The sequence below is a fragment of the Zosterops lateralis genome (assembly GCF_965231275.1).
Source record: "Zosterops lateralis genome assembly, chromosome: 2".
Classification (NCBI taxonomy): Eukaryota; Metazoa; Chordata; class Aves; order Passeriformes; family Zosteropidae; genus Zosterops; species Zosterops lateralis.
The window spans coordinates 7,401,862-7,417,195 of NC_139763.1; the positions used below are offsets into that span (position 1 = coordinate 7,401,862).

A 15,334-nucleotide genomic window follows, 5' to 3' on the forward strand; every position below is an offset into this window, starting at 1 on the left:
TCTTGCCAGGGTATTGTGGTACCATGATCATTGAAGATGAGGATGCTGCGATTGGTCTAACACTTGATGACACTAAGCCTGATGGCAGCTTTCCTGCCATAATAGGGTAAGGGACAAAGAAAGTATCTTGTCTAGTTAATGCTTTTTATTTTGTCGTAGAGACAACAATTGAAGTGCAAAAGCTGATACTTTTAAAGAAAATACTTTAAAAAGAATTAAAAATTCAGTTTCTCAGTGCATGGTGATGTTCTATGATTGTTTTACTTCAAAATCTTCCTCTATGATTTCATTGCTAATTAAAAAAATTAAATTCTCTGTTTCTACATTTTATCACTGTTATCTTTTGCCTCTGTGTGTGGCAAAGTATAAACTTGGAGAAGAGGAAAGGAAAGGAAAGAAAAGAAAAAAGAAAAGACAATTGCAAAAAATGTACAGTTTTCTCCAAGTACTTCAGTTCTAAATGAAAATTTGTTTTCTAGAATTAAATTTTATTTTGTTCTGGTTATTTTAGCAACCAGAGAATATGATCAGTCTTAAAACTTTTATTAAAAAATGATTTCCAGCTCAAACCCAGGTTTTGTGTTGTTGCTATATGCCTGCACCCAAGGCTGTATAAAATTAAAGTAATTGGGAAATAGCTCATGCAAATATCCTAACATGAATTTCAGAGTGGTTCCTTCCTAAGTGAGTCCTGCAAGCAGCAGGTGGAGCATTATGCAGAGAGGTGAAATGGATGTTTTTATTAGAGACCCTAAAGCTATGGCTGTGAATCACAGCATCTCATCATAAGTTCTTCACATTTTAAATAATGCAGGAAATGTAGCAGCATAATGGGAGTAAATTCTTTGTGGTCTTACAGCTTCATTCTTGCTCGGAAGTGCAGAAGACTGACAGGTCTCACAAAAGAAGAAAGGTAAGTACAAATCCTGGAGATCTGTGTGGAATTCCAGTCAGAATTTTGTTAGGAATGACCAGAGCAGGAAAAAAATGCCCTGATTTGAAGGAGGTTGTCTGTGACCTTGTGCCAGTAGGCAGAAATTAAGGAAGAAGGTGCCTTACTTGGTTTTGGATGAAGGACTCATGCAATTCCCGTGTAGCTCTTGCCCTTTGGAAACTCTCTGGTCCTGGTTCTTATTTTCCCTCAAGGCTTCTCTGTTTATGTGACTCTTGCTAAGGAACAGCTCTAAGGTGCTGAATATAAAGTGGTGTAGATATTCTGCTAGTGTCCAGGACCAGCCTCCTTTCCCCACTGCTGCCTCCCTGGCTTCCTGCCGGTGCCCTGAGCTCTTGGAAAGCTTGTCAGAAGGGAAAGGTTTGGCCTCTGTGTTTGATTTTATCTTTATTTTCTGTTCACCCTGGAGGGTCCTTTCAGTGTCTGTAACTTAGTGCAACTTGAACCTGTAGCTGCCATGAGCAAGGTTCAGCCTCGTGGAGGGATCAGAAAGCTGCCTTCATCCCTGCACCCTCAGTGTGGGGAAATAAATACCCTTCAGGCACAGATGAAGGTCATTTTACTGTCTTCTCAAAACAAATGTCTGCATAGAGGAGTGCTCTTTGGTATATTACTAAAATAGAATTTATAAAGTAATGTTTTTTTTATTTTCCATCTCACTGATTCACTGTATCTGATCAAATCAAAGCTGCAAGTAGAAACTGTGGCTTGTGAGGAGAGCCTTGGTTTGACAGGGAGAAAATACATTTGCTTTTAAAGTGTGATAAAGAACACTGTGCCCAAGTAAACATTTTTACAGTAATAGCTGTTCTAACTAGAGAAGATGCAGTCATCTCAGATAGTCTGGCAGTCTGTGGATAATGGGTCTAAATGGAGCTGTTTATGTCCCAGTCTTTTCAAATAACAGCCTGGTACCACAGCGCCCTTTTAATTTTGGCAGGGATGGCCAACCACCAAGCCCCAGCAGGTGCCAGATGATAAAAGTCACATAGGTATTGTGAAACCCAGAGTGCCCAGCACTTTGAGCCATCCTAAACACCAAATGGTGTCTTACACTGTGTCAATACCCTCAATACAAGTGAGCATTTGCAGCTTTTCTTTCAATGAAATTAGGGCCTGTCCTGGCTGTTTGCAAGGCACCATCCTTTTCTCTGGGCTTTAAAAGCACTGGGACAATTATCTGACTCTGCTTCTGCCAATAGCCAAGTTTTATACAAGGATTTTGAACTCCTTTGCAAAACAAACCTTAGGCCAGGAGGGACTTTGCTTTTTGTGGAATATGCTGGCTGTCCCCTGGTGCAGGACATTGTGCTGAGGACTGGGTGAGGGTTTTGGTAATCCTTGGCTGTGAAGAGTAGGATGTAGAGTCTGTGGCAGCTGTCCTAAATCATGTCTTGGAAGTTGTGGGAGAGGATGGAAATCTTTTTACAGCTAAGCCAGACTGAAGGGAGTAAATTTCAGCTGGTCTCCCTAGGTCAGGTGCCAGTGGTGAGATTGTGCCTTTCAGAGCTGTGCAGTGAAGGCCACGGCATCACACACTGCTGTGGAGTAAGAGACCAGGAAAAGAGTTGAGTATCTGCATTGGCACTTCTCAACTTGTCACTTCTTCAGTCTGACTCTCAACAGGACCCTACCTTGGTAGCTCCAAGCATAATATTCCTCTTATTTAGTGCTTATAGCAATTTCACAGCTGAGCCCAAAGCCAAGAAATGAGGATTTTACTCACTGTGTATTCCAGGCAGTGCTATTATGTTCCATACTAGCATTAACTATAAGTCCATTAATAAGAATTTCTTTAAACTTCTCTGGGACAAAAAATGCAGATCTTGCAGAGAGATCAGCAAGATGCAAAGATTGCTCTTATTAGGGGTAGTGTCCTCAGTGATTGATTTATGTTGATATAATTCAATTCTTTGAAAACTGGTTTGGTTTTTGTTTTGTCTGCTCATTTGGGTTTATTTTTTTCTTGTCAAATAATACACTATTACTAATGAATAATTCCTTCCATTATCAACACTTGTAAGAGTCTGAAGATGCTCTTGACCTGAAGCTTAATATTTTCCTTTGCACAGCTATCTTGAACTAACTAATCTGTGTTTGCAATGTACTCAGCACACAGCTCTGAACTTGCACCCTCGTGAAGCCCTGCAGTTTGCCACAAGTGACAACAGCTACCTGTCACTGGTATGCCATCTCCAGGCTCCCTGGAGGGTCTGCAAGTCATTGTGGAAAAAGGACAGGGCACAGGCAGATCTAGAGGGCTCTTTCTCATCCCTGCCATGGTGCTGGGAGGAGCAGAAGCAGATGTGTCTCAAAGTGATAATTCACTTTCCTGTGGAACCCTGTGGCGTTTCTGGACCTGCCCTGAAAGGAGGAATTGATGGCATTTGTGACACTTGGTAGGCTGACCTCAGCAGAGGCTTGGCTGGATCCTGCTGTTAAAATGGCTTTGTTCTGTTCAGACACCGGGTAGATGCTGGTGGTCTGCAGGGCACAGTGCTCACCTCACTTAAGAAGAAATTGAGAAGTCATCCTTTTCCTTACAGCTGGTGCTGGCTTTGTGTCACTCCTGACTGCAGAGGAATGTTCATATTCAGGTCCTGGAGCTCTCTGAGCCTTCCTGGCCCCTCACTGCCTCTTGAGCAGGCTGACCCTTGTCCTCTGCCCCAAGGCAAAAGGAGGGGGCTATTTCCTCCCCTCTGCTGCTGCTGGGCATGACACCTGCCAGCAGCAAAACCACCCCAGGCCACGGCTCTTCCTGAACTGTAGCAACCTTCACTTTCTTGCTCAAGCTCCAAACTGCATGTGAGGACACCTTCAAAGCCCTTCTAGTCAATCTGTTTCTCTTCATCCTCTTTCCATAGCACTCTTTGAGTTCAGCTGCTCATGGGTATAGCTGTGTTCCTGTAGAGCTGAGTTGCTTCTTACAGCAATTATTTGTGGTTTCCTCATGAGCTTTTATAGCTGAAAGGGCAGCCCTCACAGTTACAGAGAGCTGGGACTCCTATGTTTCTGTGCCCAGCATGGCTTTTTGTGGAGCACTGGATTTTCTTCCAGAAGTAAATGCCTTTCCAGAGCTGTGTGTGTTTTTCCATAACTGTTATTTCAACCTGATCTTCTTGCTTTTGGGAATTGGTGCAGCGTGGCTAAGAGTAAGACCAAAGGGCTTGTAGGAACAAACTTAATTGCACTTGGGGTTTGCTACAGAATGAAGTGTATTCAATGATTTATAGACTCATAATCTTAAAACAGGAGGAAATTTTATATAAAGAGAAATTAAGTACTGATTCCCTGAGAGCCACAGTATATTGAGACCTGCATCTTTGTAGGAACAAACTGTTAGTTAGAATATCTGCTAAGACAAAAAAGTGCAATGCCTTTTTTCCTGACAGCCTGGAGACCATTTGGATAATTTGGGGGTTTGAGCTGCTGGAGTTATCTTAAGAGAACAGCTTGCAAAACTGCTGGAAATCCAGCACTTATGCAGCACAGGAGCTTGGGTTATTTCTAGTGATAATTTGGGATAGATCCTAAAAAGCTGGAACCTCAAATTCAAGCAGATACAATACTTGTCCTCTTAGAAATAGGGTATATTAGAAGTGATTTGTCTTCTCTTTCCTCACACTGAAGTCGTCTTCTTGTTGCTTTTCTCTTGCAGGAAGACGAGGCTGTGTGAGCTTTATGCAAAGGTTTTGGGATCAGAGGAAGCTTTACATGTAAGCACAAAATCTCTGGAAAAGGTACCTTTTGGACAAGGTACCTGCCATGGGAGCAATTGCTCCCTCACTAGAGGAGTAGAGAGATTCTGGCAAACCTTGGGTTGGGGTTTGACAGTGAGGATAAGAACGAGCTTTATGAACATTAATGAAACATTAAAAGATGTTTCTGTTGATATATCCTGGTCCAGCTCCATGGGAGGGATTCTCAGTGCTTGCCACCATAAACCTCACCTGCTGTCACACGTGACAGGCTTGTTTTCCCTCCTTGTCCATATTGTGTCTTCTCTCTTATTAGTTGCTAAGATCCACTGCTGCACGTGTTGGGTTGTTTTTCTTTTGCCTTTCCCTTGCCTTCTCTTCCCTGTAGAGGCAAATGACTGCTGGGTTTTGTGTGATCTCACACTTAGATTATGTGATTAACACTGCTTCTACTTTTAAGAACAATTTTACAGGGTTAAAAGTTGTAGACACCAATCTGGAGAACACATGACTTTCAACACAGTGACGGTGTACAGAGAACCATGCAAGTGCCACACTTTGCATTTTTAACAGTGTATATTTGTACCCAAAGTACACATTACAAGTATTACAACTGTATCCATTGGAGGTTAATTTTGCTTTGCATGGCTCAAAGCATAGATTTGTGCACAAAGCATAAATTAACATTGATGGATTGAGAGGATTATGCTCTACAATGGCCAGATTAACTAGTTTTTTTAGACAGTGTATTCCTATTTTTAAAAAATTAGGGCTTATTGTGTTGCATTCATGCTGCATTAAGAGACTTGTTAAATGTGCTCATCTTGTCAGACGTTGACATGCAGCAAATGATAAGCTGTTCTTCTGTGCTCTCTCCTCAGTTTTCTTATTAACTTCCTCAAGACTTTGTCCATTCCCTGAGTGAATTAATCTCTGTTTTACAGCCCGTGCATTATGAAGAGAAGAACTGGTGTGAAGAGCAGTATTCTGGGGGCTGCTACACAGCCTACTTCCCACCAGGCATAATGACTCAGTATGGAAGGTACAGTGTCTATTTATAGTGGGCTTTGGAGAGGTAAGATAAGACCAAGTTAATAAATATCCTCAGAAAGGGTCATAAATCCTCTGTCACTGTTCGCTTTATACGTTTAACATCACTGGGGGATGTTTTAAACAGATGGGATAACCTTCCACTTGTCTCCATTGGGCTGTATGATGGATGAGTACAGTATCATTAGGGGTTTTTATCCACTCCTGTTATTTGATGAGTTCAGCTGAGGAGGTTCTGGGGAGGGAACTGGGGAGCTTCCATAGTCTGCTTACAAAAATGGCTTTGGGTATTTGAGATCAGTGTAACCATTTCAATCACACCTTTAGCTGATGATTTAAAAATACTGACAGAGAGTTAGTTCTTACGGACACTGATGGTAATGAGGGATTTCTTTGGAACATTCCTTTCTTTTTAGCAGTGAAAGCTTAATATAGTGATCAGTGTGCCATTGTATACAGTCCTCTCCCACTAAAGTTTTTGCATGAAAATAAGATTTTTAAGAAGAAAAATACTTACTTCAGACTGGTGATTGGATTTAGATACACAGGTTTTAATGTGGTAGAAGAGCCATACTTTTGAATTTTAAGTTCTTATAATTTAAAAGTAACTTAAAGCAACAAAGCAGTTGTAACAAAGATCTTATGGAGGCCTTAGTATTTAAAGTAATTAAAATGATAATTATTGCAGATTCTGGCAAAAATATAGTTAAAACAATGCTTTTTGTTTGTTTACTTATGGCTTCAAATAATAAAGGGATATATTTCAGAATGCTGCACTGTGCCAGTAATGCCTGGCACTGGTACTTATACCGCAGGCTGGAACTGTGAGATAGTGTAAGTGTCTTCTCAAAATAGTTGTCCTTTTCACCTGTAGTTGTTGTTTTCACCTATGAACTGTGGAAACATTTAAAAAACGTGAACACTGGCATGTTCACTGTGGGAAATTAAATGCAACCCAGATTCCTCCTCCAGCTCCACTCACCCAGTGCTATTATCTTCAAGTGCTTGCTGTCATTTAAAACACTTTTATTCCAACATTAACCCAGCTATTTCAGTTCTTTCCTGATGCAGCTGATGTGACTGTTTGCTTGTCCCCCTCCAGGATCATTCGGCAGCCCGTTGGCAGGATCTATTTTGCTGGCACAGAGACAGCCACCGAGTGGAGTGGGTACATGGAGGGGGCTGTCCAGGCTGGAGAAAGAGCAGCCAGAGAGGTACAGATGCTCAGGGGACACTGGAAAATGTCCTCTGGAAAATTAAAGGTCTTGTGGTTGGAGGGGAAAGGAGAACAGAGTGTTAACAGCTTCAGGTGTTCTGAATCTTGATGCAAATCCCTGCAAAGGGCATTGACTTAAAAAAGGATGGAGGTTTTTCACTTAGATTTGGAATGTTGAGAAGGGCTATGGCTGTTTTATCAAACTCTCTCCTCGTTTCTAGGATTAAATTCTTTCTTCTTTTTCAGAAGTCCTAAATTCTCCCCCAGTTATTTTTCTCCCAAATCTGTTAATCACCATGCTGAGAGATCCTGGCTGTTGGAGCATGGGAGCAGCTCAGTCCTGCAGCTCTTCACACTAAGCCAGGCCCTTCCTCAGTATTTCCAACAGTGATGTTCCACTGAGACAGCCTTAACACAGAGTCACTAAACAAGGACTTAGAGTTTTTTCCTTCTGAGAAAATGCCAATTCCCCAAGTATTTTCAGGAGCAGGACAGTTTATGGAGCAGCAAAAGAAATTTAATCTTTGCTTTATGAGATGAAGTTCCCTTGTGGTGAAAACTAGCCAAGGAACACAAATTGTCCTGGAAAGAATGTGGAGAGTTCATCTAGCCCACACTCCTGCTCCAAGAGGCAGAGATCAATTGTTCCTAAATTATCCCATTTGAGAAAGTTATATCTAAGGTGCTCCTGAAAAGCTCCAGAGGCTTCATGATCTCTCCAATGTAAGGACATTACAGAATAGCTTCCATAGGCCTTAGCAGAGGAGTAGAAAAGTGCACTTGACTGGTAAAAATTTTAATGTTTTCCTTTTCTTATTTACTTATGAAAGGAAAATTTATTGAAAATTCAGTGCTTCTCACTCTTCTGCATTGAAGAGTTGGCAGGGTCCATGAATCTTGTCTACACTAAAATCCCTTTGTGAAGGATGTTAAATATTAAATCTACAAGTGCCTGGAACAGAAAAACATTATTATCACCATCTCCATTTTATTTTACTCTAGAAGAAGCTAATCTTGCTGTCTTGCCTGAATTTAATTTCAAATAGTCTTTGTTATCCTACTGATCTCTGCTATCTTTGATACTTTGAATGGTAACTTTCCCATTGTGAAGGTTTTTGTTTTAGTTTTGCTTTTCTCAGGCTGAAAATAGTGGTCTGTCATCATTCCCAGGTTGCTGCTCCTCTTCCTACATTACGATAAAATTTGCAAAACAAGCTGTTTCTTGTAGCTGGTGTCTTCATGCCTCACTTTGCCATGAGAGCTTAAATCTCATAATCACATTATCCTGCTCCCCTGGGATTGGACAAATTCCAATATCTTGCATGGACTAAGCATAAAGAGATTTTTCTGTTACTGTTTCTATGTTCCACGAGGAGGAGTGTCTTATTAAATATCAGCCCTCCCCAGAAATAAGTTGTGAAAGGTTGAGTTTTCTTCTAAAATTTGAATACACTGTGATTCATGTGCTCAGTCATCATGCCATTTTTAAACAACAATTGAAGCCAGCTTTTTTTTTTTTTTTTCTGTCTTGAAGAATCAATGGTACTTATTGAGATTGTTATTTATTTTCAGATACTGTTTGCTATGAGGAAAATCCCAGACAGCGAAATTTGGAAGCCAGAACCTGAATCAGTTGTAAGTATTTATGTAGATAAAATGGATTGGGTTTTTTTTCTGCTGTTTTGCTGATAAGATAATTTTTTTTGTCTGTTTTTATATAAATTCACTAAATCAAGTCACAATAAACTTTCCCTTATTCACCAAAGTTGCCCTTCCCTAAAAAAAGGAAGAGGGTAGAAACCCATCTGACAAGTCTGTAAGGCAGGATTGGAAAGAGCTGCACATCTTAACTGAGTTGTAAATCCTTTACATGTGTATGTTCTTCCCTTTGAGCAGAAAATCTGGATACACTGCTTCTTGATAAGATATAACTGCTTCAGCCCAGTTCTGTTCCTGCTGCAGAATCTCTCAATTTCTATCCCTCCTCACACAGTGGAGATGTTGTGTGGATAATGGTTGCTCTCTCCACAGGATGTGCCAGCTTTGCCCATCACCACAACCTTCTGGGAGAGGAACTTGCCATCTGTGCCAGGACTGCTAAAGCTGATTGGATTTTCCACTTTCTTCACCTCTGTGGCTGCAGCTGGGTTATTTGCCTACAAAAAGGGACTTCTGGTTCGAAACTGAAAAAAGGTGCCAACTCAAAGCCTCAAAACTGAGAGATTTTTTTTTTCAGAGGTTTTGTTTTGTCTTGTACTTTCTGTCTCTAAAATCTGAGGAAGAGGTGATAACAGTAGAGAAAAAGGATTGTAGTAAAGGGATCCATATTGAATAAGACCCCCTAGAGTCCAGGCCTACTTCTAGCAATAACTTTTTGGTTGTTGAATTTCTGGGGTACCAAGTGTTATCACTTTGAGATTTTGATCCAGATCTCAGAACAGAAGTGACAAAATACCTCTTTAAAGCCTGTTCTGACGAGATTTCTGCTTGGTTTGACTCTTACATCAGAACCAGACCCCAAAGTCCAAGTCTTCACAGGCCTTATTTGTACTGTACAACAAAATCTCTAGTTGTAAGCAAAGGATTTCTGCCTTCTTGTGTGGTTGACTGAGAAAAGAAATCCACAGCTTACAGAATAATCAGATAGTTCATGCCAGTAACTGGTAAGAAAATGTTAGTGCTTTTATTTCTTACCCAGATGTCCAGAGCCCAGGGAGCACCTAAGGGACAAGCCAGGCTAAATTTGTCCATCTATGCAAATGCAACCGTAGGATGCTGGCATTTCCAGTGGCATATATATCCTATAGTGAGATAAAGGACAATTGATCTGCTGTGTTTGGGAATGTGGATGCATTTCAGGCTCTCCAGATGTATTCACAACTGCCTGGCACAGCAGAGCTCCTGTCCAGTGGAGTCTGTCCCTGTGAGCACCTTGAGGTTGTCTCTTGCCTGCTGGGGTACAATGGGCTTGACAATGTAGTGTGAGCATTAAACAAAATCAAACCAAACCAAATCAAAACCTCCCCAAACTTATCTGCCCCCAAACTCTTGCTTCATGCTCAACACAGATTTGCTGTTTCAGAGTTTTGGTCTTTCCTAACAACCATATTGATGGAATTAGCACTTCCACTTCTGCCTGCTGTGCTGTGTTGCACTATGTATGCACTTTTGATAACTAATCAGGGATCTAAATGATAGAGAGATCAAAGAGAATTGTGGATTCAAAAGTCACATGCAGGTGCCTCTGCTCTCCCTAACTTGATACTGTTCCAACAATGGGGGGAAAAAATAGAAGTTATAAAGAAGGCACCATGCAGGAATGAAGGGAGAAATAAATAAAAAAAAAAATCCACTCACCAAACTCTCAGTTCCTATTTGTCAACATGTTGGTACCTTGTTCTAGACATTTCTGCTGTGTTACCTGTGCACAAGATGAAACAGGAAGACACAGGTATGGCTGAGAACAAGACCTGGTGCACATGAAGTTGGAGATGTCTGGAATTTTTCAGAGCCTGTTTGCTGCACTTCTCCCTTCAATGAGTAGCAATTTATATGTAAAAAATATTGGATTGCAGTAAAGAGCCATGGAGGGAAGTGTAATAATAAATTCAGCAACTGGTGTGAGCAGACGGTGGAGGAGCTGTATCACCAGTCTCAGGCAGACTTTTTGGGCTAACATCTGATCTTGTGTAGAGCAGTACTTCGTTCTCCAAATAGTCCCATGGAAATTTACTGAACTGCTTGGAAGGCTGTAACATTTGTGAGCAACACCTCGCTTTCTGGCCCTTAGGTTTTATTCTTTTTAACTTGATGTGCCGGTTAAACATCGTCTTGTAGCAGCAGCTTGGATTTTATCACAAATGAATAGCCTCATAACAGCCTTTTAAAATGCATGGGGGAACTTTTCAGGAATAAAGATCTTTAAGGCAGAGGAAGAGTGCAGCAGTGTACATATGGTCTCTCTGGTTGTATCACATCGAGCTCTAATTTGCTGGGATATTTGCCTACTGCAGAGAGTTCCTACATGGCTTTCTCTCCCTGATTTATTTACTAAATGAATTAGGAACTGAAAGTTCAGAGCTTTTGCAGCTCACACAATTCTCAGGCCAGAAATAAACATGGGAACCTAAATTTTTAAAGTCTTGGCCCCAATATTTGTAAGTAGTAGACAATGAATATATACGCTACATATAAAGAGTTGCTGCATTTGCAGATGATTTTTCTGCCAAAACTGTTTGGAATTCAAGTCCAATTGAATTCTGCCCTAGAAATACTCCACATTCTCTAAAGGGGAGAAAATTCATGAAACTAATGAGGATAAATTGGTTTTATTCACATCCAAAATGTATTTCTCTCTTTTTTGCTCCTGAATCTGGCAGAAGTTTTTCCCAGTTTAACAAGATTGTGTTGTGTGCCACAGGGGGAGAAGTTCCAATCAAAACCAGAAATTAGCTAGTTAAAACTGAACTGAATCATAACCTAAGCTTTTCATGAGATTGGCCAATTTAAAAAAATTGAAAATTTTCTATACTTATAAACCTTTCATAGTCTTAGTTTCAAAGTGAAAGAAAGATGGAAAATTAGTAAAGCAATCCCACAAAGCATTTCTCATTCTATTCTGCCACAACTAAAGGAGGTGAGACAGGGAACCTCAAAATAAATTCAGATTCCCTGAGGTTTCTAATCAAATCTGGTAGGAGCTGGGAGGTCTGAATTGTGACATCTGTTTTAACACTCTAAAGTCTCTGTCTTCTTCCTTGCAGACTGCCAAAGCTTTAGGAGAGCTCTCTCTGTCTTTACAGCCGTGTCTTGCTATGATTGTGCTGTGGACCTTACCACCACTATGGGATGAAAAAAAAGGATTTGCTGCTGTTTTCTCAACGTTTTCCACACAAAAGGAATACCTGGCACCTTGTGTACATGGATGCCAGCGTGATGAGAGAATTGACAAATGGAGGTAGAGAATCAAGCTGCTTCCCTATGGGTAGAGGGAACTGTTAGCACTGGCTTACATCTTTGAAATTAAAATTCATGCCAACCCTTTGAAGAGAGGAATGAAGTCTTTTTAATGGATACTCAGTCGTGCTGTATTCTTAATTTATTAACACATTTGATGAGACAACTGCTATCATGAAAGTTCCAAGAGTTTACCAGCTTTGTAAAATGTACTATAGGAACAACCATGGAAATAATTGTATTTGTCTCTTATGAACTGAACTGTGTTACCATGCATATTTTGTAATGCTCTTAAGAGTTTACAAAAAAAAAAAAAAAAAAAAAAAAGAAATTTACTTTCTTGTACACTGTTCTGGTAGCCACTGTACATTGCAAGGAATGATGGGTCATGGTGGAGAAATCTGTGTTAACCAAAGTACTTGAAATCTAATTGTATTAACTACTCAACAGTAACAAGGATGTGAGCCATCTGAGGCTGCCCCCTTGTCTTCCCTTTAATTTATGCATTTTTTTCCCCAGTGCAAATCTTGATTCCAAATAGTGTATCTGCTCTCAATACAAAGACATTAATCAAGTAATTAAGTACCTCTCTGAGCATTGTCCATCACTGGAACCCATGGGCCGGACAAGAAACTATGGGGCTTAAAGAAATCTTTCTGTGTCCACAGTGGGCCTGTTGTTTCACTGAAGTAGGCTTTACAGATGTGCAGAAATTTTAAGATTTTTTCCCCTTTTTTGAGGCACAAAAAAGTAATATTTTTGAGTAAGAAGGAGTTGTATGACCTCCAGGAGTACCAGGAAGTCAAGATTAAATAACAGACCTGCCACTGCTCTGATGCCTTAGGAAGGCTGACCTGAAACAGAGACTGGACAGAGCTAGAGAAAAAAGTAGGGATTTATTGAAAGGACTTTATGATACACCTTGGGCAGTACAGGGGCCTGACCAGGGCTACACCCAGGGTGGACTTTGAATGGTCATAAAAATGGCTGAGCGGTCATGAGGTCTTACCTTTTTATAAGTTTTGGTCCTGTTGCACATTAGGGCTTAATTATACAATTACAGCTTCAGGTTGTGAGGCCCCATCCTTCGTGTTTTCTCTTTTTGGTCCACTGTTGTTTGTGCTTTTGAGCCTGAAAGTTGTCCTTGGTCTTCAGCAGGAAAAGGATTTGTTTTGTCTCCCTACTCTGTGAAGAGAGCTGACTGACAATATGAGGCTCAGATCTACACCCTTAGGCAGCACAGAATCTGAAAAACATGAAAGCTCAAACTCAAGGCATCAGCTCTTGGGCAAGAAGCAAACCCCCTCAAACCACAGATGACAAATGTTCACAAATAAACCTGACCTGTGTTCCAATGAACTAACATTCCCTCTCCCATCTCCACCACCTTAAGATCACCTTGATCTTCCTTCTGTTGAAGAACAGATTGTAAAAATGAGATGGCCAAAGCAGCCTGGCTTTCCAAGTGTCTCTCCAGTGAATTCCTTTAGGCGTTGTCATAGACTGCCGCTTATAGCGTGTCTGCTGTGGTCATGTGCAGGTCAGTGCTCAGTGGTGCCTGCCTCTGTGTTTTGGAAAAAAAATAAATTTAAAAAGAGTGACTTCACTTTGCAGGAATATATATGCTGTGTGTGTGATGAATTTGTGCCTTTTATAACCGTAGCATTTTCTAAAGTGCCTCTGTGCTGACTGTCTCCCTTGGTTTCCTTCTTCAGCTCCCTTTTCAATAGGCTCTGCAGATATTTTTATCTGACAGCTGTGAAATTTTTTTAACCTTAATTAGAATCAATAAATATTGTCATGTCATGTGTTGTTTGAGGCTTTCCTTTTGTGAGGCTTTTCTTTTTGTGTTTTTGTCCTTTTGACTTGGTTGTAGTGGTATTACTGACACAGCAATTTGCATTTCCTATGGAAATCTGTGAGGTAACTTCAGCTTTTCTTAGTAAAGAAACCTCTGTAAAGAAAAGGAGAGTATAAAAGAAAAAAAATTCAAAACCACCCAAGCAGCCTCCCAAAACAGTGCAAAAAAAAAAAATCACACTCAACCCCTTAAATACACAATTATTAAAAAAAATCAAACCACATTTGGTAGTACTATAGATGACCAACTCTCTTACACTTAAAAATTAGTTTTTACTACTGTAGAACAGGTGGCTCAAACTGAACATAAGAAGAAACCTTGTACCAAATACTGTGTGGTGTAAACATAAAAACCTAGAAGAAGAGAGAGAGCAAAATCACCTTATTTCACCCACTAACTCAGTGTCAGTGCTAGAGATAATGGAACTGAAGAACAAGTTTGCTCCTGTGTTGAAAAACTGTTGGCTGTGAGTACTGGAGAAAGTGTAACCATCCATGTGAAAAATATCTGAAGTGTGCAGTGCTCTTTGTATAGGCTTAACTTTCAGCATTACAAGTTATAAAGGAGCACAAACACAATGAAAGCAAACACCCTCAACTAATCCTTCACACACTCTCTAAAGCGTCTGTCCCCTAAGAAACGTGTCAGAACCAGCAATGCATTTCACAGCCCTCAAAGCAGCCAGCAAGTGGTTATGACTCAAAAACATTGCTGTTGTACTGGGTTTGTGTGGCCTGGTTTTGGAAGCAGGGGGGCTACAGGGGTGGCTTCTGTGAGAAGTTTCTGGGATCTTCTCCCATGTCCAGCAGAGCCAATCTCTGATAACAGCTCCAGGATGGAGCTTCTCTAACAGGGCTGGGCCAGTTAGAAAAGGTGGTAACACCTCTGGGATAACAAATTCAAGAAAGATAAAAATATTTATTGTGCAGAGGTAATTGCAGGCAGAGAAGAGCAGGGTGAGAATCTGTGAGAAGAGCAGCTTTGCAGACACCAAGGTCAGGGCAGAGGGAGGGGCAGGAGCTGCTCCAGGGCTGGAGCTGAGATTCCCCTGCAGCCCATGGTGAGCCCGTGGTGGGATGGCTGTGCCCCTGCAGCCCAGGGAAGGCACAGGGGGGCGCAGATCCATCTGCAGCCCGTTGGGGAGACCCAAAATAGAGCACAGGAGTGCTGAGAGGAGGCTGTGAACCCCTGGGAGGCCTGTGCTGGAGCAGGGTCCTGGCAGGGACCTGCAAGGCTGGGAGAGAGGAGCCCACCTGGAGCAGGTTTCCTGGCAGGACTTGTGACCCTGTGGAGGACCCACACTGGAGCAGGCTGTGCCTGAAGGACTGACCCCGTGGAAGAAGAACCCACAGTGAGGCAATTTATGGAGAACTGTTGCCTGTGGGAAGGACTCTCACTGCAGAAGTTCATGGAGAGCTGTCTCCTGTGGGAGGGATCCCACACTGGAGCAGGGGCAGGACTCCTCTCCCTGGGCAGTGGCAGGAACAAGGTGTGATGAACTGACCAAATCTCCCCTTCCCCATCTCCCTGTGCCACTGGGGGACAGGAGGGAGAGCTGTGAAGGAGGGAGGGATGGGAGGAAGTTGGTTTTGCAATTTATT

At 41.4% G+C, this 15,334-nt stretch overlaps 1 protein-coding gene across 1 annotated transcript in view; it reads left to right on the forward strand.

Moving 5' to 3' along the window:
- Positions 1 to 14,045, forward strand: part of MAOB (monoamine oxidase B) — a 52,331-nt gene extending 38,286 nt beyond the window's left edge. Inside the window, exons 9-16 of the mRNA XM_083854589.1 lie at positions 10 to 106; positions 860 to 913; positions 4,611 to 4,668; positions 5,595 to 5,692; positions 6,803 to 6,914; positions 8,489 to 8,551; positions 8,948 to 9,109; positions 11,680 to 14,045. Of these exons, the coding sequence (XP_083710715.1) occupies positions 10 to 106; positions 860 to 913; positions 4,611 to 4,668; positions 5,595 to 5,692; positions 6,803 to 6,914; positions 8,489 to 8,551; positions 8,948 to 9,103 (638 nt within the window). The 3' untranslated portion in view covers positions 9,104 to 9,109; positions 11,680 to 14,045. The remainder of the gene's footprint in view (positions 1 to 9; positions 107 to 859; positions 914 to 4,610; positions 4,669 to 5,594; positions 5,693 to 6,802; positions 6,915 to 8,488; positions 8,552 to 8,947; positions 9,110 to 11,679) is intronic.
- Positions 14,046 to 15,334: the final 1,289 nt, after the last annotated feature.